This window comes from Camelina sativa, chromosome 4 (assembly GCF_030686135.1).
Source record: "Camelina sativa cultivar CO46 ecotype springtype chromosome 4, ASM3068613v1".
NCBI lineage: Eukaryota > Viridiplantae > Streptophyta > Magnoliopsida > Brassicales > Brassicaceae > Camelina > Camelina sativa.
Window position 1 is genome coordinate 17,615,716 of NC_141883.1, and position 24,677 is coordinate 17,640,392.

A 24,677-nucleotide genomic window follows, 5' to 3' on the forward strand; every position below is an offset into this window, starting at 1 on the left:
CCGGTTAAGTTTGGGTTATTTTGATCTGAACTTATTTGTTTTAGTTAACGGCGTCAAATCAAATCGTTTACTTGAATTATGCGTTAATTGCTCTTTCCATTTTTTAATGTTTTATAATTAATTAAGATTTTGTTTTTTTCTTTCCCACTAAATTCTATTTAGATTAGATGACAATTCTTTTAAAAACGTCAGATTCTCAGATTAGAAGATTAGAAGACAATTTTGTCTGTCCCGTTTTGAGGGGAAAAGTTAGAACCTTTTTAGAGTTTTTTTTTGTTAATTTTAAAATTAGCTCATTCCCATTAACATAAATTTTAAATTTTAAATTTGAATTTTGAGACATCAGGTAGTAAACTAACGGGCTTAGTTTAAAAAAATTTTAAACTCCAATGTGAAAATAGTCTAATTTCTCACCTAATTATCTATCTACTAAAAACGACAGCCACACAATGCAAAACAATATATAGATTATATATGACACAATAGTCAAATATTATTAATAAAAAAAACTAAAACTTATAATCAAACTTGTAAACTTTTTTGTCCTTCTAAATCTTACAAAAGTCAAATGTGTTCATCCAATGAGTTTGATACCATAGACATGTCCCAAGTTATTTCACATGTTATGGTTAAATTAATTAATCCTATGTAAAACCAATATGTCAATGTTAGACCACAATTAATGTTCTTGAAATTAGTAAGAAAGTAGTAATATACTACTAGATTATTAGTGAAGAATTCTATTTTATGTTTGGCAAATATATGTATACATATATGTTTGGCAACATGTGGTTTCTATACATGAGATGTTATGTGTATATTAAGGAGTGAATAAAGAAGCTTGAAGAAAAAGGGAGAAGGCAAAGATAAAGTGTGGGGTTAAGAGAGCATGTGATATGATCCCTCTCAACATGTGGTCTTCTTTTTAAAAACCCCTTTTGCTTTTTATTTGCTCATCTCCCTCACTATCAACACACACAAACACACATATTATAGTATCTGAGTAAGTGTGTGTGTGTCTGTTTGTGTTTTCTCTTAAAATTTGTCTGTCAAGCTCAGCGTTGCACTCATATCTACGCAGCATCTTTTGGAACCAAACACATGTGGGGTTTACTTGTATGGTATCGATAGTTTGGTTCATATTTGTTGGAATAGGTGACGTATTAATTTTGTAATATTCAACATCCCTATTTTTATACATATTTATCGTATCTATTGACTAATGACTTTGAAGGTAACACAATTTATCTAAAAATTTCACCATTTCATAAAGGGAACAAAAATTGTTGGAGCTACGAATAATATCATCAAATCTTGTTTTGGAACAAGACCCTTCAAAAATGTTCAAGACGGTTTATGATTTATTATGTATACTATCATAATATAGAGTAATTTATCTCTGTAAATGGAAGTTTATAATCTCACAAAGTTGTGGTTAAAACAAATTTGTTTGATATATGAGTTTTTCGAGGTAATAAATAACTTTAGTCTTGTATATTATGTATAGACTTTACATGTGTATATGCATACTGCATACATTTCGATCGCTTGCGAGACACTCTATCAAAAGTACTGCATTAGGTTGCTTGTGTCTTACTTCAACTCATTTTATTTGGTAAATATACTCTAGTGATTCACATGCATTGTTTCAGAGGTTTTTGATTCCTTGCCTCCACCATTACACAATTTCATTTCCAATGCCTGTTTCACATTTAATTTGCTTTTTTTTTTTAATTGTAAAAGCTACATAATGCTAACACAATTGACTAAAAGAAAAGCTTAATTATCACAGTTTTAAAATATATTTGGTCTTAAGTTTATCCTAGTTGGAGTAAACAATCCAAAAATCCCAAAAATCAATCGATTTGCAACAGTTGAAAGGGCATAATCATCCAAAATGCACAAGTTGAGAAATCTGAAAATAAATTGTAACTTTGTCAAAAAAGGTTGCTAAAAACATGGATCGTGACAATTTTATAAAGACCCCTTTTTTTTTTTTTTTTGGTATCAATGTTAAGTTTTAAGTTTATACTCCCTCTGATTTTTTTAATTGTCGTTTAAGGTTTTGCACACAAATTAAGAAAAGTATTAAATTTTTTGTTTTGCCCTTTATTAATATATTTCATAATTTTTTGATTGGTTAAAACTTTAAAACAGTAGGAATATTCACCAAACATCTGCATTGAAAATCTAAAATGACAAGTATTATGAAACAAAAATTAAGTCCCAAAACGACAATTAAATTAAAACGGAGAGAGTACCATTTTTATTTGTGACAGAGATAGCGGAAAAGCCCAAAATATTACAATACGAAAGGAAAAGAACATAACATAAGCAAGATTGTTAGTTTTGCAAGAATTTGGACAAGGTTTACTTTTGTATTTAACCCAATGTGTTTGGATCATTTTTAGTAATTATAAATTACTTCAATTTTTACATTTTTGTATAAAATATTTTCCAAATTAATAAAAAAATGCTTTTAAGTATCTACAGTATATGAAAACACAATTATGTATTCATTCCTCGAATTTATCACTATAGTTTGTTTTAGGATTTTAGCCATGTTAGATCTTATTTTTAGGTTCTAGATATGGTGTATTTATAGTAATAGTAACGCAAATTTAAGAATGGCGGGTAATTAGGATATATCGTAATGCATGCTTGTGTCCAAAGCATGATGTCAACATTTGTTGTTCCCCTGTCTCGTTCGATCCATTAACACATTTTGACAGAAGAGCTAGCTAGACTCTAAAGAGACAATATATATAAACCAATCAATCTCAACATATTAATTATCATGTTAATAATATTTATCTCGTACGTGTGTAATATTTTTTAAAAAATTTAGTATAAGCGTTACCAGATATGACACTTCGCTTCCTGAGATTGATATCAAGATTGCGCCGCGCTGTGTATGCATCCCTCTTCATGTAAAGGGGTCAAGAAAGTTGTGCTTCTCGCTCCCTAGATTTTGTTGCTTCTTTCTTTATCCAACTTGTGATTTCTTTTTTCCTCAACTATCAAGTTATTGAAATTCTAACTAAAGACTTCCGTCTCTGTTGAATTTTATAGATATGCTCGGGTTTTTATTTTAGGAGAAGGATGTGTCGAGAAGGCGCTAAAACTAGATGGATGTAACGTGAGAGGAATGGCATTTGAAGTTAGACTTGTTTTGCCGGTAAAACGAAGAAGATGCACCACCCGAGGTACTTAAATTTGCTCTTGCTTCTTGATTTTTGGTCTAACAGATTAAATCCTCTCTCATTATACTTTGTTTTTTTTGTACTCTATATTAGGTTCTAAGAGGATTGCTCTTATTAAGGAGAAGGAGAAGACGAACCTCTTTGGTGTTTCTAACGGTGATACAATGCAACCTTTGTTTTCTTTTTTATTAATTCGGTTTTCTTTGAAATCACATACATACTCTTCGACATATATCCCAGGAAATAATAAATCATATATATTACAACTTATATATGACTTATATAAATAAATTTGTCTTCAACGAGGAGTTACTTGAGTAATAAAACCAACATCGATGGAGCAGAGAGCGGACGTATTGATAGATAGATCCACTAGTCCTGCTTGTTCAAGTCTACTCCGGAAGAAAAAACCTGGTGGTTGAGGTACAGCGAGAGCAATTGAGGTACTAGTGAGCATCTGGACAACAGCTGACATGGTTGGACGATCTTCAGCTTCTTCTTGAACACATAGTAAAGCGATATGGATGCATCTTGAAACTTCGTTTATTCGATATTTATCATGAAACGATGGATCCACGAGCTCTAATGATGACCCATTGCTCCATAGTCTCCAAGTCTTGTGAAAATTTTAGTAATTAGAACTTTGGTCACACTCTTGTATAAAGCAAAATACTAAAGTAAAGATTGGAAAGTTTAAGGCTATACACTCACATATGTAACCAAATTGCCAGGACCAGTATCCATTTGATAGAGATTGCTGTTCTTTTTCCCACTTACAATTTCAAGAATTAAGACCCCGAAGCTATAAACATCTGATTTCATGGAGAACTGGCCATACATTGCATATTCGGGAGACATATAGCCACTATGACAAAACTCAAAGCTTTAAAATAGAAGCAAGCATGTTACATGTCTTAAGCTATTATATGGAAAACTTACTATGTTCCGACAACTCTCCTCGTATTGGCTTCCGTTTGGTCCATTCCAAAAATTCTCGCCATACCAAAGTCGGCGATCTTTGGGTTCATATTAGCGTCTAGGAGGATATTACTTGCTTTGAGATCACGATGTATGATTGTCAGTCGTGAATCTTGATGAAGATAAAGAATCCCTCTAGCAATTCCTCCAATGATTTTGTATCGTCTAGACCAGTCCAACTGGTTTTGCAGTTTTGCATTGTAGGGTCTGCGAACGCATATTTACAATGTTACAAAAAAAGTGACATGCAATTTTGAAAAAAATATATCTTTAACTTCACTGACCAAAAATGAAGTAGTCGAGGCTTTTGTTGGGCACAAACTCATAGACAAGTATCCTCTCATCTCTTTCCAAACAAAAGCCTAGCAGTCTTACCAAATTTCTATGTTGAAGCTTTGCCACAACAACAACTTCGTTTGCGAACTCCCTTTCACCTTGTCCGGATGTCTTGGATAACCTCTTCACTGCAACATGTACTCGACTAGGAAATATACCCTACAATAATAATTTATTTTTTAAGACTAGGTTTGCAAATTGGATGCATAAGATCATGAAAAAGGTGTACTACTTAAATGCAATTTTGTAGAAGTTTCACATAATCCCATATATCTCAATAATCAAAGTACTGTATTGTGACATATATCATGTTTGAAACTTGTTTTTCCTCAACACATTTTTAAAACAAATTTTGTTAAGCGTTTAATATATGTAAAGATTTTGAAAGCAACTCATTGTTTTCTTCGTTTGTGGCCTAAGGACTAGATCGGACAATGGTAATACCTTGTAAACTTCACCGAATCCACCTTGACCAAGTTTGTTAGTCTCACAAAACTTATTTGTTGCTGCCTCAATATCCTTAAAATCAAACTGAAGTGAGCCCGCACTGGTAATAGTATCCCTTTCTGTAATAACCATTCTGACAACTCAATTAGGATAGAGTAACACATAGAACATTCAACGTGAAAAAGAAAAAAAAAAGGTTATGGTTTATTTATCATTGGTGTCTTTAGTACCTTGAGTAGATGGTTCCCTCTCATAAGTCGTCCTTCTTTTCTTAGCCCGGAAACTAAAAACAGCTACGGACAGGAGAAAAAGGGCAATTATTGGAACAACAACAACGATGATTATGACATAGGTGTTTCTGCCTTTTCCTGCATTCACAGAAATATAAACGGAGCACCACTGTTTTAGCAACTCTTGAATGTGTCAGAAACAAGTTTAATTGCAATTAAAATGAGGATAAATTAATGTTACCACGACATGAAGTTGATGCTGGTGGTGTTCTATTGACGGCTTCATTATAGAACGAGTAAAGCTCGTACCTTGAATTACAACTAGGGTAAAGAAATTTTCCTCCAATTCTGTAAAGTAACATTCCATTGATGGACTTTTGTAGGCAATGTAAACAGTCTTCTGTTGTAAGATCAGGAGTGCACTGAACTAGCAAGTAAAAAGTCTTGGATGCGATGGCCTTTCCCGTATAAAACTTTCTAGAACTGTTAGCTGCTTCAATGGCAGCTTTTTTCAACGTGATCCACACGAAATCCCTGAACTGCTGTACTTGATCATTTTGATTAGTTAATGAAATATTAGTGCCGTTCAACATGCTAAAATTTCCATTGTATGTAACGGTTGAGAGAATATAATGGTACGATGGTGATTGAATGAAGTTAACAAGTTTTCTTAAAAGTATTCTCTTTCGAGATGTATGCTAATCCAAAACCTTTAAAGATGCCCAAGCCCAACACATCAATGTTGGCCGAAGATTGAGACAAATCCAACAATCTAAATCCTAGAGCGCCATATACCTAGAGCGTCTATCTTAACTCATACAGTAGTCATACATCATACGACTTGCAAGCTTTACGTTTTTTTTTCTCTATAATCAAATTAAAGATTACAAAAATAAATATCAAGAAAATTATTGATATATATATATATATATATATATTAAAACAAAAGTAGCATATTTATCAATTTCTAAAAAAATTATAAAGAATTTTGAAGACTTCAACAAAATCAGCATAAGTGAATAAGTAAAACATTTTTACGAATTGCTAGAGAGTATTCAATAGTTTTGCTGATTAATATTCTAAAATCTTGTAAAGTACTCCAAACAATTTCTGTATTTTGTGATACTTTGCATGACTTTATTTTACGAAGAAAATGTATAAAATCATGAACCAATAACATAATAATTGATTTCATTAACAATTTTAGAGTATTTTGTTTTAATTGAATAATAAAATTTTGTTAAGATTTTTAATGACTTTTTACAAATCAAAAACTAATATAACACTAAGCTTTAATAGAGTTTAATAAAATCTTAATCTAATAACAGCATATTCTATATAATATTTAAAATTTTAAAAAACTCTATTCAAATCTCAAACCAGTAACCCCCACTTAATCTGTGTTGGCTAAAACTATAATGGAAAGAATATCATCATCATCATATCAAGGAAATAAAATCTTACATTGACATAAAACTCCAAAGAGAAAATTTGATGTTTTATTACGGTTTTAGATTTGTTGTTGAATCACTATTTCTTTTGTTTTTGAGAATCTATTTAACAAAAATAGTCTATGTAGTAAGAAAACTAAACCAATCAACTAATTGAGGATTCAAAAAGTTTTTTCATAGAAAGAGTGATTTGTAAATGATCGTTAAAATTAGTATAATTAGTTAGGCATGAGAATTCGGGTATTCGGTTAGAGTTCGGATAGGAACCGATCGAATCTTGGCCTTTTGGATAGAGGAACTTAAACCATCACCAACGGTGCAAATGGACAACGTTGCTAATATATATACATATATTAATCATATAACAATATTTTATTTTTTTATTAAAATTAGACCACTACTAAAGAGACAAATGTAAAGACAGACAGTCAAAGAATCGGTTCTCAAATAAGCATTTTGAGAACACTCTTACCTTCTCTCTTATTTTTGAAATATTTTTTTTTAATGAGAAATTTGTTGAGCAACTCCTACTCGATTTGCCCTTAGGACCCGAGTAGTTTCGGTTTGGTTCCGAGTCAGTTCAGATATCTGAATGGGAAACCGATCAAAAACTGAACCGATCAAGAATTTTTAGCATGCTATATTTTATTTTAAGTTCTATATATATTTTTGTAATTGAAAAATTAAGAAACATTTGTGATAATGTAATGGCGGGTAAATAGGATCAATCGCAATGCATGCTTGTGTCCGAAGCATGATGTCATCATTTGTTGTTCCCCTGTCTTGTTCGATCCAAAGACACGTTTTGACAGAAGTGCTAATCAAGCAATCAGTTTCAAGATTTTAGTTCTCTTTACCCACTCCTCACCCTGGCTTTCATCTCTTTCTCCGGGAACAGGAATCGTCGGAAAAAGAGAAACCGGCCGATGGAGAATGCCGTGGAGAAAGATGCGTGGAAGGCACATGTGGCGATGATCGTTGTGCAATTGTTTAGCGGAGGATATCACGTCATTACCAAAGTGGCTCTCAACGTTGGTGTGAATCAACTTGTCTTCTGCGTCTTCCGTGATCTCATTGCTCTCTCAATTCTTGCTCCTCTTGCTTATTTCCGTGACAAAAGGACTAGACCTCCTTTGAATCGACAATTTCTTTTAGCTTTCTTCTTCCTCGGCTTAACTGGGTAAGTCAGATTCTACATCTCTTATAATCTCCATGACTGTGTGTAATCATCGAAAATGTTGTTTTTGGTTGTGGATTAGGATATTTGGTAATCAGCTTTTGTTCCTCATTGGTCTCAATTACACCAATCCAACTTATGCTGCAGCCATTCAGCCGTCGATCCCTGTTTTTACTTTCATCTTGGCTCTCATTATGGGGTAAAGACTCCATCCAGTCTCTCTCTTTACTTCTCTAACTCTAGCAAAACTAGAGAATCAATCAATGTCTTCTCTTTTCCAATTTTGTGTGTTGCTGCAGAACAGAGAGACTGAATTTATTCAAACTAGAAGGTCAAGCTAAGGTAGGAGGTACAGTGATTTGTGTCGCTGGGGCGGTTCTGATGGTTTTGTTTCGGGGACCAGCTTTGATTGGGGAAACAGAGGCTGACGTCTTGGGTCATGGTGAAACAAGAAACCCTGAAACAACATCTGGACATTTCATGTCTGGCTATTTCAATGGACTTGGGAGATGGAATTTGGGAGTTTTGTGTTTGATTGGGAATTGCACTTGTATGGCTGCATTTCTTGCTATTCAGGCATGTCATTTTGCTTCCATATGATCTAAACACTTCAGTTTCAGTTATCTTCTTGTCCTTGGACTGACCTTGCATTGTAAACTTATGATCAGGCTCCGGTTTTGAAGAAGTACCCGGCCAATCTTTCAGTCACAGCATACTCGTATTTCTTTGGCACCATGTTTATGTTGACATCTGCTTTTTTCATGACTAATGAGTCGACGAATTGGAGTCTCACAAGATCCGAGTTCTTTGCAGTTGTCTATGCAGTAAGTTTCCCACACCATATGTTTGTTGTATAGAGTATAGTCTCACTCATTAGATTTCTCCAAATGAGTAACTCTACAACTTCCTCTGTGCAGGGAGTAATCGCGTCTGCACTCAACTATGGTCTCCTGACGTGGTCAAATAAGATCTTGGGTCCTTCTTTGGTTGCTCTCTATAATCCTCTTCAACCTGCAGCCTCAGCTTTCTTGTCCAGAATCTTCCTTGGAAGCACGATCTACTTGGGGAGGTTTAAAACTCTCTCTCTTTTTATCTCTTATGGTTGTTCTCAGCCATCAATAGGATGTGTTTGAAGTTGCCTAACTAACTAGGGTTTTTTCTCCTTCTCTCTTATAGCATTTTAGGCGGATGTGCAATCATTGCAGGTCTTTACAGTGTCACCTGGGCATCTTACAAAGAAAAGAAAGCAGCAGCAGCAACGGGTGTCATTCCAATCACCTCCAGGGAAGCTGAACCCTTGATCTACAGGGACCATAAGAACAAACCAGTAGGACATCTATTCACAAAGCCTCCCATCTCTTCACCAAAATCCGCTGATTGAACAAAAAAGTCACTCTGGCTTCTTGAAGTTACTTGGGTGACCTGTTGTCGACAAGATGACTATCAATTTTTTCAACAGTATATTTATTCGTATGCACATCAATATTTAACAGAGTATCAATATCAGGCTCATCTAATTCAAGAACGTTTCCTGGACTTTGATGCACCCACTTACATGTGATTGAAAAGCTTTAATGTCCTCAATGCGAAACTCATTGTGCATATAACTTGAAACAATAACCTCCAGCAGTTAAAAGCTCTGTGACCCTCCATAACTCTGAACACCTTCTCTGCATTCAACATTCTGGAGTTCTAATCTGAATTCCTCTGCAGATTTCAATTAAAGGCCTTATCAAACCAAACACAACCACAAGATCTTATACATAGATGATGGCTTCAGAGGTTGACCATTAATTCAGGGAACAATCCGAGATAAACGAAGTCATCAACAAAAGAGATACAATTCAAAGAATTTTTAAATGCTTTTCTATCATTTTATGGTTCTTTATAATCTCTGGTAGGCAAAACTCACGAAATAGTGGAGAAAGCACCATTGTACATGACAAGTAATAAAATAAACAGCATACAGACAAAATCTCCGTAGTCCTAAGATTACATAATACAAAGTTAAGATCTTCTCTGAGCTTTTTACTATGACCGAAAAAACTTGAACTCAGCAACAAAATGTTGTTTCATATCTTCATACCTCTGCATCACTGGATTCCCAATCTTCGTCTTCTCTCCAAGACAGAATTGGATTGAGTGAAGATGACTTGTATGATAAAGATTGCAAGAAGTTGAAATAAGCATACTTGATGTCGAACTGCATATCATACCCTGCCAATTAGATGCATACATAGCTTATTAGAGGAAAGGAGAGCCGATAAAAACTCGTTTGCCACCTGAAGACAAACAGAGGATGGAAGCAAAACCAAAACTCTTACAATAGTTCACTGCAATGGTATAGCCACCATCTCCTGGGGTTTGACTAACATGGTGAAACCACATGCTTGGCCTGCAATAATTCAGATCAATTATGAGTCTAACATCCAACTGTGTAAGCCTATCATCCATTTCTAATCTTTGTTTCTTACAAAGCAAAAGTAAGACTGACCTAGATACATTAGTGATCAAACTTAAGCAATCTAAGTTGAGGAAAATTTCTTCTGATGAAATTTCAATTGTGGGGGATTGAGATTCTTACAGGTAAAGAATCTCGCCAGCCTTGACAGTACAATGAAACGGCTTCGGGCCATTAAAGAACAACGGATATTTCAATCTCTCACTTGCTTCATTCTCTGGTGAAGGGTATGGATCCACACTACACCATGGCACATCCCTCATCGGCTCCCCAAGCTCAAGCTTGAAAGCTTCAGTATCCTACAAAGATTCAAACTAATCTCATTTAACATCATTCAACAGAAACAAAACTCATTAAAACTTGATATGAGAATCTCACAGACTCGATGGTAAGAGTAATTGGCTGCTGGATACTGTTCGATATAGAGGCGGTGTACATCAGTCGGAGGGAGAAGAAGGAAATGTTTCTCCCCTGAAACAACTGCGTATAGATTCTCGTAGTGATCTTTATGGAAAGACGTCACAGAGTGTTCAGTACCAATCCAAAGGTTCACAGCTTCCGGCGAACAACCAAACGCCTCCGTAGCCCACGAGATATCTCCGTCACAGTCTACACCAACAGTTGAATACTCCGTTCTAAAACAATCGTTCTGCTGTTGTAAATACCCAACCTTTTTCCCCTTACACGAAGATTGAACAGCCCGAAGAGCCTCCGGGAACAGAACTTTCTCCACATGAGCCGAAGCGAAACAGAGATCATCTCTATCTCCGATACTCCCAACAGGAGTGACGGCGTCGGCACAGCCGTTAGGAGTGAGATGTAATGAAACAAGATCATTCGACAAAGCTCCGGCGAGGTAGGCCGGATCCGACCAGTGTTTTAAAGCTGGCCAATGAGCAATAGCGTTGGAGATGACACAAGGCTTGCTCTGAGACACGTAGTCTCTTAGAAACTTCACCGGAGACGGTGGTGAATCAAGACGATCGATTTTAGTACCTAAGCTCAATTCTCTCACTTCTCTCCATAAATTCTCTATCTTCTCAGCCATTTGACGATCTTTCAAACCCCTAAACCAAGAACCCTAATTTATATATTTAAAAAAAAAAAAAAAAAACTGTTTTTGTTATAAAAATTGGATTTTTAAATTAAAGTTGAAGACTTTGAGGAGGAAGAGGAAGAAGGAGATGAGTTGTTCTTATCTAATTTCTGGCGACGCTTCAGTCGTCGCTGCACGGCGGTGGAGTGATGTTACTTCCCGGCAGAGTTTATTTCTCCCACGGCAAGTACTCCGGCAACAACCGGTTCCTTCTTTTTCTCGATGCGTTCGATTGGTCGCCGCTGTGAATGATAACTTTAGTAAACAATCTCTCGGGAGGAGATGTTGCTTTGCGTCACTGTTTAGTGGAGATATCGGTGGAAGTAACGGGAACAATGATAATGGAAATGGCAACGGTGGTGGCGACGGAGACGGAGGTTGGTGGTTTAACGGCGGTGGCGATAACTCTGATGATTCTTCTTCTTTCAATTTGAGGTTTCTCTGCTTTCTTGTACTGGTATTGTCTTGGTTATCAGCTGCTTCCGCCATAGCTAAAGCTGAGAAATCAGATAGTGAGGATATCGCCGAGAAAGAGACGGTTTGGGAAGTGAGAGGAAGTAAAAGGAAGAGACTTGTTCCTGATTTCGTTAAAGATGAGTTCGTCACTGAAGAATCACCTTTCGAGTTATCATCTTCCCTAACACCTGAGAATCTTCTAGCTCAATGTAGAAACCTTCTGACTCAGTTCCTTCTTCCTGAAGGTTTCCCCAATAGTGTTACTTCTGATTACCTTGATTACTCTCTCTGGAGAGGTGTTCAAGGGATTGCTAGTCAAATCAGCGGCGTTCTTGCCACTCAGGTATGAGGACTTAGCTTATCAATCTCACTTAGGCATTATCACGAGTACTTTGGTGATCATTTTTTTTATTGGGGTTTGTTTTTGGTAGTCTTTGCTTTATGCAGTTGGGTTAGGTAAGGGAGCTATTCCTACAGCTGCAGCTATCAATTGGGTGCTTAAAGATGGAATTGGGTATCTTAGTAAGATAATGTTGTCAAAATACGGACGACATTTCGATGTTCATCCCAAAGGATGGAGGCTATTTGCTGATCTTCTTGAGAATGCTGCTTATGGTATGGAGATGCTGACTCCGCTCTTCCCTCAGTTCTTTGTTATGATCGGTGCTGCTGCTGGTGCTGGTCGATCTGCTGCTGCACTAATTCAGGTTCTCTGTTCGTCTCTTGAAGCTCAAGTACTGCTTTGTGTATAGTTTAGTATCTGTGCATATGGCTACTTTGGCAGTAATTTTTACTATATCATTTAAACTTTTCTACAGGCTGCTACTAGAAGTTGCTTTAATGCTGGCTTTGCTTCTCAAAGGAACTTTGCTGAGGTCTACTGCAATTTTTATATGGCCTTTTAATATGTTATTCAAGTCCTTATCACTTTATCTACATGTTATTGAAACTGATAAGCTTCTTTTGTAGGTAATTGCTAAGGGTGAAGCTCAAGGAATGGTGAGTAAGTCAATGGGTATCTTGCTCGGAATAGTGGTTGCCAATTGCATAGGAAACTCTACAAGTCTAGCCCTTGCTTCGTTCGGAGTTGTGACCGCAATTCATATGTATACCAATCTCAAATCTTACCAGTGCATACAGCTACGGACTCTAAACCCGTATCGTGCAAGTAAATGCCTCTCCTGCAACTGCCCAGTTCATTTGATATTCATAAATTTTCTTCTGAAGATAAACGAAATTAAGTTTTTTCTGTTTACTATACAGGTTTGGTTTTTAGTGAGTATCTCATCAGTGGCCAAGCTCCTCTGATTAAGGAAGTCAATGATGAAGAACCGCTCTTCCCAGCTGTTCAGTTTTTAAACATTAAATCTTCAGGAAAGGTAGAAATGTCATTCTCCTTATTAAACGGTACCAGTTTAAAATCCAAAATTTTCTCGGATGAAAAAGACAATGCTGGATAGCCTGATATTCTCATTATCTGCTTTATTTTTTAGCTGCAAGATTTTGTCTTATCATCAGAAGCAAAAGCAGCAGCAGCAGACATAGAGGAACGGCTTCAACTAGGATCAAAGCTGAGCGACGTTATCCACAACAAGGAAGAAGCAATAGCACTGTTTGATCTGTATCGCAATGAAGGCTACATCCTTACAGAACACAGAGGCAGATTCTGTGTAAGCAATAATAGAACTTTGCTAATCCGGGCCAAATCTCTCACCATTTCATTTCCTCTTCTAATTGTCAGGTGATGCTTAAGGAGAGCTCGTCACCACAAGACATGCTCAGATCGTTGTTTCAAGTGAACTATCTTTACTGGCTAGAAAAGAATGCTGGGATAGAACCAGGAAGCACTTACTCAGACTGCAAACCGGGCGGTCGCCTTCACATTTCTTTGGATTATGTGCGACGAGAGTTTGAACACGCCAAAGAAGACAGTGAATCAGTGGGTTGGGTCACTGAAGGATTGATAGCTAGACCTCTGCCGACCAGAATCCGTCTAGGTTATGATCATGAACCCATATCTTCTCCTTCCAGCTCATAAAGTCAGAGCAAAACTAGAGCCAATGGATGATATATTAGATCCTATTCTACTATTCAGTATAGAACTGATACATTGTCTCTGTTCATCTGCCATTGAAATGCTGTAACCTTTTTAGGGACTTTTAAGTCTCTCAAGTCAGAAGATACTCTGATTCAGATCTAATTCGACCTCATGTGAAAACCAGATCATTCTGTTTTCACTATCTTGATTAAATATTCCAACAAAACATAATTCATTTGTGTACATGTGAACATTATTTTTATGACTTCAGAGATTCTAATCTTCATTATTAAAGTCATTGCGACTTACAAACATGACCCCACAAATTGCTTATTAATCAGATCAAATCTACACTGATCTTTTACAGGTTAACCACAGTAACAGAGCGATACAAACATAACACTAAGCCAAAAGAAACAAAAAAAATGGCGAGTTAGCCTTAAAAGCTAAGAGTTATATGATTCTACTGAACAAAAGGGTATCGAGCAACGTAGAATTCCCTAACGCGTGAAGCCCCATCTCTAGCAAGTATCCCTTCGAGATCGCCAATGATCCTAGCCAGCCAAATCTCCAAGTTTCTCTGAACTTCTTTTAAATTGTTCTTGATCAAATCAAGCGTCCTTCCTGTATTCATCTTGGCTTGGTTTAGATGATCACCTTGATTACTCCTTGTGATTTCCGTCTGCAATGAAACTAGCTTCTGCCCTGTCTCCGATGCCCGCTGCTTAAGTCTGAAACACTCGAGCAGAAACTCCGTTTGTCTTTGCGTCCTGAACTCGGGTCCTAACGTCGCATCACACGGATCACTACTCTGCTGTAAACAGTAAACAGTCAAAACCCTTTTTAGCTCATCATTAACCAAAACTCAAGCATGTATGTGAAAAATAGGCTAGAGACCAAACCATTCTCCTGCATAGATCATCGATCTTCCCTGAAAGAGCTTGATACCTCTTAGCCTGTTTTCTCAACAAAGACGGAACTTTCGAAATGTCACTACGACAAACTTTCTCAAGATTTACTAATTCCTCTTCAAGTAACCTCAATTTCGCAGATACACCCGTCACTTCACTATCTATCTTCCATGGTGATTCCCTTCTGTATAATCAAAGACAAAGGCTAAACATTACTGATCATCGCATTCACATCACACAAACACAATCTCAACTCCAAAACAATCTCTAATTTACCTACCTTGGCACAAAATGCTTCATACGGTACACAGATTCCAAAGATTCATACTGTACATCCTACAAAAACCCGAAAATCAAAACACATACTTCACTCTCAAACCATGAATTTCAAAATCAAGAAAGCTCAAAAATTTAAACCTGGAAAGGGTTAAAATTGGAACTTGGACTAATCCCATAACCATTAGGTAGTGATGAAGATACAGTGAGGTGATCCACACCGTAACGTTCAATAGACTCATCTCCTCCTCCTCCTTGTCCTTCATCATCATCATCTTCCTCAACCCCTCTTCTAGACATAAACCCAATCATCTCATCTCTCTCACTCACTTCCCTCTCCAATTCGTTAACCCTATTCATAAACTCTTCCCTCTCTTCTTCCATTTCGTGAATCCGATTCAACAACCGTTTCTCCTCTTCTTGCCACGCGTTCCTGTGACTAGCGAAGATGTCGACGACACGCGCGTTGGCTTTCGAGTCCTCCACGCGCCGTGATTTCATCTGACGGACTTGTTCCTCCGCCGTCGCGAGCCGCCGTTTAAGCTCTTTGACTTCGGATGTTAGTTTAGGGACGAGTGAGATTGCGTCGTTTGGGAGATGAGCTAGCATTACTGAGAAGCTTAAACCTAGAAATGACTTGGCTAGCTTCTTCAATTCATGCTCTTCTTCTTCTTCCTCGACGAAGCTTCTCGTTCTCAATCTCTCTTCTTCAGGTTCAGAAACAGTCGCCATTTTTGTGAAGCTCAGAAGAAGGAAAAAAAAAGATACTAAGAAAAGACAAATTTTTAATTTTTGTTTGTTTTCTTTTTTTTTTTTAATATAAAGCAAAAAAAAGGGAGCTCACTTTTTGACGAATATAAATATACAATAAAAAAAAATTAAATTACATGTGATGTGATTAAGATATAAATCACATCACGAAGTTTAAATTTGATATTGACATATAGATGAATCGTACAACACTACCACCTAATTATAAATTCTGGATTAAAAGATCTAAATACAATAGTGGTTAAGGTTGGTGCTATTTTAACTTTGTTTGTATTTGCAGAGGTTTAAAATTTTTAGATCACATTTGTTAATGAATAATGTAAATTATTTTGTATTTTAGATTAAGAATTAGTTTAGTAAGCACATGCTGCTAACAGACATTTTGAGTAATTAGTCTGACTTTTGATGATAAAGATCTGATTACCAATATATATAATTAAAAAAAAAACGTCTATTTGGAACCCCTTTTTTTTTACAATTGGGTTAGGAAAATTCAGTATTTGTTTGTTTGTTTCTAATTGTGTATATATATATATATATATGGATGATAATGAGTAATTGAGTAGTCGGTTGTCTGACTTGAATGAGGCAGGACCATTGTAAGAGAAGAGATGAAGAGAGAGGCTTCTTCGTCTCTTGAATGCAACAAAGAAGATCAATCAAAATCATATCACGGACCCGACCAATCTCCACCTCCCAAATTGCTCCCAAATCAAAATCATTTCATCTGTCCCCTATCTCTCATTTGTTTTTTGCTTTCAAAGTTTTTGGACAATTGATTAGGTTTACTATGAATATGCTATGCTCCACAACAAGATCACAACTAGATACAAGATTGACGTAGAACACATATTTTGATCATTTATTTGGTTTCTTTTGATATTCCTTTTGCATACGGTTTAGTATTTCCCCGAGCAATGCATTAGAATTTTCTTTATAATGATCATGCAGATGCAATATCCTATTCTCCTACTTCACAGTGAGACGCTCCACCAAGTTTCCATGATACCTAACACGTTGTTAAATGCTTATTTGCCTAATTTAGCCTATATAGTATCATACTTCACACACAAGTTTCTTTTGTAAGTCTGTTCGCACAAATTTATCAAACATTGAAGACCATCATCGCTTGTTTAATGTTTCTCACGTTTCTACGTCTACAAAAGCGTGAAATTTATCATAGTAACAAGCCCTCACCTCAATATTATTAATTTATAAAATCATGATTGAAGATGGTCACATGATTTTATAAAGTGTGTGACCAAAACAAAACAAAGAACAGAGCACGTGTCGAAACGACTGCGTTTTCAATTTTTTACTAAACGACATGGTGTTGCGAAAGGAGGAAATGAAAACACGCGAAAACTGAACCCGCAAAAATTCTCCCGCTATAACTTAACAAAACATTTGGAGACAGTCGTGAGTCACGCGGATCGACTCTGCTTACCGTTGATTATATCTTAATCGACGGTCAGTAACTATCCTTAATATCCACCGAGATTGAGATCCATCACTATATTTCTATGCCTATATAAGAAACACACCGCTCTCTTCTTTTTTATTTCACATCTCACCAATCTTCTTAATTCGTTTCACAGAGCAAAATCAAACTCCAATTCTTCTCGAGAAAAATGTCAGGTCGTGGAAAGGGAGGCAAAGGTTTGGGCAAAGGAGGCCAAACGTCACAGGAAGGTTCTGAGAGACAACATCCAAGGAATCACTAAGCCTGCGATCCGGAGATTGGCTCGTCGAGGTGGCGTCAAGCGTATCAGCGGTCTGATCTATGAGGAGACACGTGGCGTTCTCAAGATCTTTTTGGAGAACGTTATCCGTGATGCTGTTACTTACACCGAGCACGCGAGGAGGAAGACGGTGACTGCTATGGATGTGGTTTATGCTCTCAAGAGACAAGGAAGGACTCTCTACGGATTCGGCGGCTAGGGTTTTGAATTGTTTGTTCTTTTGTGTTTTTTACGTTTATTAGAAATGTTAATTTTCAGAATTTGGTGTTTATTCCCTAAAATCTCAAAAAAAAAAAAAATGAAGGATCTATTTGCAATTTCGTACTCTTGACTCTTGATTGTGCTTCTCTTTGCCACTCTATATGCTTGTTTAGTTTCTAGCCATTGAACCCAGTCATCGTCATCATCGTCATCAAAATTGTAAAGCTCCTTAGGCTAAATATGTCTTGGTTGGAGATAATAACCGGATTGGTTTGGTTAAAATACTGCGGTTATATCTGGTTTGCCGTGAACAAAATCAAAATACTAATCAAAATCTATGTTATGAACCGGACTGCGATAATTGGTTATTATACCAGCCCGTGTTTTATGTATGCGGGACTAACCGGTTTTGCTATTAATTTCGGTTTACAACAAAATTTCAAAAATTGTCAAATCATTTAATCTCTCACTGTCTCTCATGTTCTAGAGAGAATCAGAAAGGGAAGGATCCAGAGGTGACGAAGCTTGGATTGGAATCAGCTCTCGCCGCGAATTTGATCGGAATCGATTCACGAGAAATGGGAGCTCCGGGAAGCGAAGACACCGTCGTCATAGAATTGGGGAAGAAGCTGGGAGATGCGCATGTTATCACCGTGAATTGTCCTGATAAGACTGGTTTATGTTGCGATGTTTGCAGAATCATACTCGATTTCGGGCTTTACACCACAAAAGGAGGTACGATTCTTCCAGAGCTTGGCTTGATTCAGTAATCCTTATCATGTTCTTCTGTATATTGTTTGCTTAGATAACGAAATGATTTTGGTATGTTGTTAGATGTTACAACTGATGGAGTATGGTGTTACATAGTATTGTGGGTGGTTCCTTACTATGATTCTCTTAGATTAAGATGGTCACATTTGAAGAATCAGCTTGTATCTGTATGCCCGTCTTGCTCATCCTACTTTGTGCTCGATTTGATGTCTTCTTGTCCTGCATCAACGCCTGTTTACTTGTTGAAGTTCTTTTGCCTAGACCGTAACGGACTCTTGCACGGTACTGTGACTGCTCTGATCGTCTTGTGTGTTGATTTTGCCTTATTGAGTGTTTATCTTGATTGTATGAGAATCTTGTTTGTAGATGTTACTCGAGTACTAACTGAGCTTGAGCTCTCAATTCAAACCGTGAAGGTCACTAAGACGCCAGATGGGAGAGTTATGGATCTTTTCTTCATTACAGATAACATGTGAGTGAGAGTTAGTTGAGTTAATTTAATCTGCTCCTTTAAGACTTGCTGTTAAGTATTTGAATGGTGATCATTATCTGCTTAGGGATCTTTTACACACAGAGAAGCGCCAAGAGGATACACGAGGGAAGTTTCGTTCTGTCTTGGGAGAATCGTGTATAAGCTGTGAACTTCAGTTGGCTGGTCCTGAGTATGAGTGTCATCAGAATATTCCATCTCTTTCTCCAGCAGTGGCTGAGGAGTTGTTTACGTCTGAGCAGCTTACCGATGAAGACAATCGCGTTCAGCTTCTTTCTGATGATATGATAAAGCTGAAGGATTCTGTTATCACAGTTGACAACTGTTTAAGCCCGGCTCACACATTACTCCAAATACGCTGTGTTGATCACAGGGGCCTACTCTATGATGTATTAAGAACATTAAAAGACTTTGAGATTAAGGTATATGGTAAAACTAACATGCGTATTTTGTCGGATTTTATGATATTATTAGTACACTGGCTTTCTTTTGTGTTATCTTAGTTTTATGATCTGTTTCTGCAGATGTGTTATGGGAGGTTCTCACCTCAAACACAAGGTCATCGGGATCTAGACCTATTTATTCAGCTGAAAGATGGGAACAAGATCGTGGATCCTGATAAGCAGAATTCGTTATGTTCACGTCTGAAAGCTGAGATGCTTCACCCTTTACGTGTCATAATAACAAACCGAGGGCCAGAAACTGAACTTATGGTTGCTAATCCAGTTGAGCTATCTGGTAAAGGCAGACCAAGAGTATTCTATGACGTGACCCTTTCACTAAAAGTGCTTGGAATCTGTGTTTTCTCGGTATGAACCAAATCTATTCACGAAAATTTTAAAATCAGTGACTCTTAACTGTGAACTGCTTTGTCTTTTGATTCAATCTCAGGCTGAAATAAGGAGGTACACAGCTAGTGACAGAGAATGGGAAGTGTACAGATTTCTTCTGGATGAGAACTGTTTGTTCCAGCTCGGTAGTGCTTCGGCTAGGAATGAGATTGTTAATAAAGTGAGAAGAACATTAATGGGTTGGTAAATTGAAGACCTAGTATATTGATATGTGATCTTATCATATATGGTATGGGTTTCGTTATGTGTAATCTTTATAGGTTCATGTAAATGATTTTATCCGTGTTGTCTGTTGGTAAGTCCTCTGCCAATATCGGCTTTAGTACATTTGGTATTTTCCCTTCGAAATGTCACACCAATTATCACCTTCACCATAACATAAAGGAAGGAAGATGCTCATTGCAGATGTGCTTTACGGTTATTGTCAACTGAGCACAAGTAAAACATAAACATACAGTAAGTCGCAATTTCATAACAGCACATCCCGTTACTCGTTCTGAGGACGAGGCCTCTATTGAACTAGACATGGTAGTATAGCGGGTGTAAATGGCTAAACGACCTGAAGGGTAGAGGAGGATGGTGGTGAGTAGATGGTCTTACTTATATATCCAAGCAGCTTTGGTTTCTCTCTTTGTTTACGACAAGATGTATGCATCGCAAACTTTTTCTATTACTGGATTTAAGCTAAGAATAAACTAATTAATTTTGTCGACCAAAAAAAAACTAGTTAATTTAACTATACTAGTATTTCATCCGTGATACAAAAAATGATAATTTTTTCTTTTACATAATTATAATTTAATCAACTTAATTTGATATATTATTTAAGATAATGATAATTTTTTCTTTTACATAATTATAATTTAATTAATTTAATTTGATATGTTTAATATTCTACTATTAATGGTGTTAACAAAATAGTGAAATCATGATTTACAAATGTGATGTGTTGTAGCAGTGGGTTAATGATAGTATTTTAAGTTTGTATTAACATCGATTTTCCCTACATAGAACCTCATCCTATGACATCTTAATCTTTTTATAATTAAATATTTAGATTTTTAATTTGTTATATCTGATTAAATAAAAAGGGTAGAGAAGAAAACTTTTCTCTCGAGCGGTTTCTTTTTAGCGATCCAACACAACCTTTCGTAATCTTCACCGTTTCCGACCGGCGTCGGTTTTCCGGTGTCGGTCGGCCTTCTCTACCCTCTAGACTTACCATCTTTCTCTTTTATTAAGTTTTTAGATAGTCAATAATGGCAAATCGTGGTTTTCAAACTTACGTCTTTGGCCTCCTTGCAATGATGGTGTTACATGATCTAAGTCTGATGGCTTCAATTCAGGCTTTGATCTCGTTGATGGCTCCATTGTTGGATTGGGAAAAGCATCCAATCAACCAGTTTTCACCAATCGATCCGAACGATGCTGATTCAAGCCATCCCCAGATTGGTTTCTTCTTTGTAATTTCAGTTTGGTGGAATCGTGATGTCCTTCCTTGTAGAAGGTTTGTTTCCGGTGAGTTAATCTTTTTCCGGTGGAATGTCCGATTATCAATCGGTGAGTGTCTCCCTACCTATAGGTATGAAATTTTCATTTGGGTTTTTGATCCTGAATCAACAATTTCATCACGGTGGCTGAAGGATATAGTCTTCCAATGGATCGAATATGGAATTTCATTCATATCCTGATGGGACTTCACATTTTATCGGGCTTGAATCTGAACTTTTCTGCACCAATTGGGGATGAGCGTGTTTATTTTGATTTTATGGATGGTCTCCTTGTTGAGTTTGTGGTTTTAACACAATTTTTTTTTCAAGATAGTGAGAGATACACAGCAGAATCGATTGACAAAAATGGTATGGACACTTTTACTAATAGACGAATACGACTTGATTTAATGATCAGGAGACAAAACTTATGTTCTCTCATCAACAATCTCCTTATGGAGTTTCAAGTCGACAATGTGATTAGAAGAAAGAAAGTCACGTGTGTAAACAAGCCAAAACACATATGTGTCCACAGTCCTCTTGGTTTTATACTAGGTGGAGATGAAGATGAAGGACTTTCAAATAGTCTTAGGAGACATTGGAGACATCGTACACTATGGAAACAACCATGGATAGCAAGACAATAGATTTCTCTAAATGATCATAGAGAATCCTTGCCGGAATTATCAAGTATATCGATTTCAAGAAGGCATCAAGATCTAGAATTATTTCCAACAACATTACATCTATTTTTCTTAATTAAAGTAATGTCAATGACATTTTGGAGTTTCAGCACCAAACTGATAGCCAATAAAAAGTGTGTGAAGGGGGGACTTAACAGATTTTATATGTTGCCTATAAGACTAAATAACAGCAGGGTCACTTCCACTCCTTCACTGAAATTGTATCAATTTCATGTATTTGCGTATAACGGTTGTATAGGAATGTTTCTGTATTTTGTAAACACTTTTTGATATCAATATAATTGATTTGTGGAAAAAAAAAATCTAATATAATAAAATTTTTTAACTAAAAATCCAAATTAATCCTGATACAAACTTTTAAATTTGGATGTTTGATAAGTTAAGTTTTATGTTCATCAGATTAAAATTTATTTTGTTTTATTTATCATATAACTATGAACCATAGTCTAAATTTTTTAACCGAAAAAGCCCCATCATCACTCCCACCCCAAGCTACGCGATCTCGTGCACATGTAATTATTGGACCACAATTAAAATTTTATATTTGCTCTTCAACGGACTAAGCCAGATAACTAACTTCATCCACATTAAGTTTCATATCTTCCATTTAAGTCGTTGTCATTGAAAGTGACCACCATGGAGCACATTGCAAAAAATAGCATTCTCAAGGTTTACGATTTGATTTGTAATGGCAGTCACCTGACGTTCCATCTTGTGTGTTTCATGTCCATACTTTTTTTTAGTGAATTTAAAAATGTGAATTTTGGTTTACTATTTTGGGTTTAAGGTTTAGGATTATGTTTTTAAGGAGTTTAGTTTGAAAGTTTAATATGTAATTTTAAAAATGTTTATTTTTAAAGAGGTTTATAATTTAAAAATGTGAATTTTTCTTTAATATTTTGGGTTTAGAATTTAGGACTCAGCTTTTAAAGGGTTTAGTTTTGAAAATTTAATGTGTAGTTTTAGTCTTGTGATATTTTCGTAAACATAATCTTACAAACAGAATTCTTGAGACCATCTCTCAACCAATGGAGTGGCACATAAGTCAAAAATAGCTTCAGGGATAATGAGAACTTGGTCATATCTGGTTTTGAGCTCTTGGTGTACAAATCACCTGGAGTTGAAGTTGGTGATGAATTTAGATACAAAGCACAACTTATCATATTAACTAATGACGTATGAAATATATTAGGTGAATAAGAGTTTCTTTGGAAGAGAAGTGAACAAGGGAAGAATTGAGCAATTTGGAAAGGATTTAATTCCTTTCACGATTCAATTTCTTGAAGTCCAGATTTTTTACGAGTAATCTCAATAATTAAACAGAGATTCTTAGACTAACCAAGTCAGATACATTGCTACACAGTTTCAACGTAGATAAATTGTGAAAAAAACGTGTTACATATATGATTGCAAGAAAAAGAAAAAATGCAAGTGTTGTTTCTCGAATTGATTCGTTTTGTTGCTCATTTTAATTTAGACTTAGCTACATCGTGGAATGATGAGAACTATGAGGAGACTTAAGTTAACATTCGGTTTGATTGGTATGGTGTGTATAGATTCCATCATGGCTTCACTCATTTGTTTTTAACTGTCCACTAAAAGCCTATACTCTATAGCCACTTGTGGAAAGTGGCATATATACTGGCATGCCTTCAAGGCCCATTTATTATTTTTTGAAGAATAATTTTAATTTTCTTTTCGCTCGCCTACAAATACACCCGTGTAGATGATTAGCTGTGATTAAGGCATCTCATGTAAATTTATATATAGAATCCTTATAATAACATAAGGAGGGCATCGAACTCTACCGTTTTACGAAATCTTAGACTTCCAGTTTTCGGAAAGATGGGATACTTGAAAGTGCATCGAACCCAACTAATTTGGATATAGGTATCACACTCCTCCAAACATCACACGTACTATTTTGCTTCCTTCACCTATTTTCTTTCTATATTTAACATTTGAATACGTACCTTTCTTTTTATTGTCGTACATGTAATCTTAATCATTATTTTTCGTCCACTGATTACTACCTAATTATATTTAGCACCACCACGAACCCGAGCTTCCCTTCACAGATACATTATGCTCAAAAAAAGAAAACAACCGAGATGTGCAATTATACAATTTGGTAGGAAGAACTCTCGATCGATATATTTCAAATTGTTCGAGTTATACAATTGGCGTAGGAGCAAAAAATTCAAGCCTTCCAAATTCATCTACTTCTGATACAATCTTGATCCACATCTTCTTCTAGATATCCTCCCTCTTCTTTTCTTGAATTCGATTTCATAGCTTTCAGGTTGAGGTCGGTAGCATAAGATAATCGGAAGAGTAGTTATCAAAACTCGAAACATCTTAACACCAAACGAGTATCAATATTCAATACCAACAAGATGACCGTCATCACCGCAAATATCATTGTCAGCACTTGAGAGGTTCAGTTAAAGAAGATCCTACTAATTTGAAAAAATCTATGTATGAAAAGGTTGAAGATAGGTGTACAAGTTGTAGCTTTACCTAAATTTGTATGAATAAGTCGCAAATACCAAGTGGTTTTAGCAATTAGGCACAAATGACGACTAGGTAGTTTTCTC

General features: G+C 36.2%; 7 protein-coding genes across 11 annotated transcripts; 4 read left to right on the plus strand and 3 right to left on the minus strand.

The window, feature by feature from the left end:
• Window positions 1-3,501: 3,501 nt before the first annotated feature.
• LOC109132489 (cysteine-rich receptor-like protein kinase 4) lies at window positions 3,502-6,023 on the minus strand. The gene is made up of 8 exons (XM_019244115.2): window positions 6,015-6,023; window positions 5,439-5,892; window positions 5,195-5,377; window positions 4,962-5,083; window positions 4,462-4,676; window positions 4,143-4,388; window positions 3,915-4,068; window positions 3,502-3,819 (listed from the first exon to the last, which is right to left on the minus strand). Exons 1-8 carry the CDS (start codon window positions 6,021-6,023, stop codon window positions 3,502-3,504), a joined length of 1,701 nt encoding a protein of 566 aa, XP_019099660.2.
• Window positions 6,024-7,145: 1,122 nt separating this feature from the next.
• On the plus strand, window positions 7,146-9,413 carry LOC104780405 (WAT1-related protein At3g45870). Of its 2 annotated transcripts, none has more exons than XM_010504897.3 (6): window positions 7,146-7,825; window positions 7,905-8,021; window positions 8,122-8,398; window positions 8,491-8,646; window positions 8,740-8,891; window positions 8,999-9,413. In XM_010504897.3, exons 1-6 carry the CDS (start codon window positions 7,572-7,574, stop codon window positions 9,201-9,203), a joined length of 1,161 nt encoding a protein of 386 aa, XP_010503199.1. In that variant the 5' UTR covers window positions 7,146-7,571; the 3' UTR covers window positions 9,204-9,413. The 2 variants fall into 2 exon arrangements, with proteins under 2 accessions (XP_010503199.1, XP_010503200.1); XM_010504898.2 differs by having other exon boundaries at window positions 7,546-7,825; window positions 8,127-8,398.
• LOC104780404 (lysine-specific demethylase JMJ32-like) lies at window positions 7,268-11,974 on the minus strand. 3 transcript variants are annotated; one of them, XR_015596800.1, is made up of 6 exons: window positions 10,666-11,974; window positions 10,407-10,582; window positions 10,147-10,217; window positions 9,909-10,039; window positions 9,378-9,529; window positions 7,268-9,244 (listed from the first exon to the last, which is right to left on the minus strand). XR_015596800.1 is itself a non-coding variant. In XM_010504895.2 (4 exons), the coding sequence occupies exons 1-4, from the start codon at window positions 11,329-11,331 to the stop codon at window positions 9,903-9,905; spliced, it is 1,050 nt and encodes a 349-aa protein (XP_010503197.1). In that variant the 5' UTR covers window positions 11,332-11,974; the 3' UTR covers window positions 9,675-9,902. The 3 variants fall into 3 exon arrangements, 1 of the variants encoding a protein (XP_010503197.1); XR_015596801.1 differs by having other exon boundaries at window positions 10,662-11,340; XM_010504895.2 differs by lacking the exons at window positions 7,268-9,244; window positions 9,378-9,529 and having other exon boundaries at window positions 9,675-10,039.
• On the plus strand, window positions 11,345-14,099 carry LOC104780403 (protein root UVB sensitive 1, chloroplastic). Its single transcript, XM_010504893.2, has 7 exons — window positions 11,345-12,178; window positions 12,267-12,542; window positions 12,654-12,710; window positions 12,805-13,003; window positions 13,099-13,214; window positions 13,329-13,505; window positions 13,577-14,099. The coding sequence occupies exons 1-7, from the start codon at window positions 11,468-11,470 to the stop codon at window positions 13,871-13,873; spliced, it is 1,833 nt and encodes a 610-aa protein (XP_010503195.2). The 5' UTR covers window positions 11,345-11,467; the 3' UTR covers window positions 13,874-14,099.
• Window positions 14,100-14,129: 30 nt separating this feature from the next.
• LOC104780406 (uncharacterized) lies at window positions 14,130-16,147 on the minus strand. Of its 2 annotated transcripts, none has more exons than XM_010504899.2 (4): window positions 15,202-16,147; window positions 15,065-15,120; window positions 14,776-14,968; window positions 14,130-14,687 (listed from the first exon to the last, which is right to left on the minus strand). In XM_010504899.2, the coding sequence occupies exons 1-4, from the start codon at window positions 15,790-15,792 to the stop codon at window positions 14,337-14,339; spliced, it is 1,191 nt and encodes a 396-aa protein (XP_010503201.2). In that variant the 5' UTR covers window positions 15,793-16,147; the 3' UTR covers window positions 14,130-14,336. The 2 variants fall into 2 exon arrangements, with proteins under 2 accessions (XP_010503201.2, XP_010503202.2); XM_010504900.2 differs by having other exon boundaries at window positions 14,130-14,684; window positions 15,202-15,974.
• A 1,238-nt stretch (window positions 16,148-17,385) lies between these two features.
• On the plus strand, window positions 17,386-17,890 carry LOC104780407 (histone H4). The gene is given in 2 exon segments (XM_010504902.2): window positions 17,386-17,506; window positions 17,508-17,890. Coding segments are annotated over 2 exon segments (309 nt in total). The 5' UTR covers window positions 17,386-17,462; the 3' UTR covers window positions 17,773-17,890.
• A 254-nt stretch (window positions 17,891-18,144) lies between these two features.
• On the plus strand, window positions 18,145-20,253 carry LOC104780408 (ACT domain-containing protein ACR9). Its single transcript, XM_010504903.3, has 6 exons — window positions 18,145-18,509; window positions 18,609-18,827; window positions 18,912-19,017; window positions 19,103-19,457; window positions 19,560-19,844; window positions 19,927-20,253. Exons 1-6 carry the CDS (start codon window positions 18,353-18,355, stop codon window positions 20,071-20,073), a joined length of 1,269 nt encoding a protein of 422 aa, XP_010503205.1. The 5' UTR covers window positions 18,145-18,352; the 3' UTR covers window positions 20,074-20,253.
• Window positions 20,254-24,677: the final 4,424 nt, after the last annotated feature.

Bases quoted from the DNA above. Each gene is read 5' to 3' on its own strand.
- LOC109132489 (XM_019244115.2), bottom strand. The intron at 5,378-5,438 runs GTGGTAACATTA...GACACATTCAAG, and splicing joins ACCAGCATCAACTTCATGTC to AGTTGCTAAAACAGTGGTGC. The intron at 5,084-5,194 runs GTACTAAAGACA...TGGTTATTACAG, and splicing joins GAGGGAACCATCTACTCAAG to AAAGGGATACTATTACCAGT.
- LOC104780405 (XM_010504897.3), top strand. From the start codon at position 7,572: ATGGAGAATGCCGTGGAGAAAGATGCGTGGAAGGCACATGTGGCGATG. The intron at 8,022-8,121 runs GTAAAGACTCCA...GTGTTGCTGCAG, and splicing joins ATCTTGGCTCTCATTATGGG to AACAGAGAGACTGAATTTAT. The intron at 8,399-8,490 runs GCATGTCATTTT...ACTTATGATCAG, and splicing joins CTGCATTTCTTGCTATTCAG to GCTCCGGTTTTGAAGAAGTA.
- LOC104780404 (XM_010504895.2), bottom strand. From the start codon at position 11,331: ATGGCTGAGAAGATAGAGAATTTATGGAGAGAAGTGAGAGAATTGAGC. The intron at 10,583-10,665 runs GTCTGTGAGATT...GAATCTTTGTAG, and splicing joins CCAATTACTCTTACCATCGA to GATACTGAAGCTTTCAAGCT. The intron at 10,040-10,146 runs GTAAGAGTTTTG...TCTAATTGGCAG, and splicing joins TACCATTGCAGTGAACTATT to GGTATGATATGCAGTTCGAC.
- LOC104780403 (XM_010504893.2), top strand. From the start codon at position 11,468: ATGAGTTGTTCTTATCTAATTTCTGGCGACGCTTCAGTCGTCGCTGCA. The intron at 12,711-12,804 runs GTCTACTGCAAT...CTTCTTTTGTAG, and splicing joins CTCAAAGGAACTTTGCTGAG to GTAATTGCTAAGGGTGAAGC. The intron at 13,506-13,576 runs GTAAGCAATAAT...TCTAATTGTCAG, and splicing joins AACACAGAGGCAGATTCTGT to GTGATGCTTAAGGAGAGCTC.
- LOC104780406 (XM_010504899.2), bottom strand. From the start codon at position 15,792: ATGGCGACTGTTTCTGAACCTGAAGAAGAGAGATTGAGAACGAGAAGC. The intron at 15,121-15,201 runs GTTTAAATTTTT...GGGTTTTTGTAG, and splicing joins CCAATTTTAACCCTTTCCAG to GATGTACAGTATGAATCTTT. The intron at 14,969-15,064 runs GTAGGTAAATTA...TTGATTATACAG, and splicing joins ATGAAGCATTTTGTGCCAAG to AAGGGAATCACCATGGAAGA.
- LOC104780408 (XM_010504903.3), top strand. From the start codon at position 18,353: ATGGGAGCTCCGGGAAGCGAAGACACCGTCGTCATAGAATTGGGGAAG. The intron at 18,510-18,608 runs GTACGATTCTTC...GTATGTTGTTAG, and splicing joins GCTTTACACCACAAAAGGAG to ATGTTACAACTGATGGAGTA. The intron at 19,458-19,559 runs GTATATGGTAAA...CTGTTTCTGCAG, and splicing joins TAAAAGACTTTGAGATTAAG to ATGTGTTATGGGAGGTTCTC.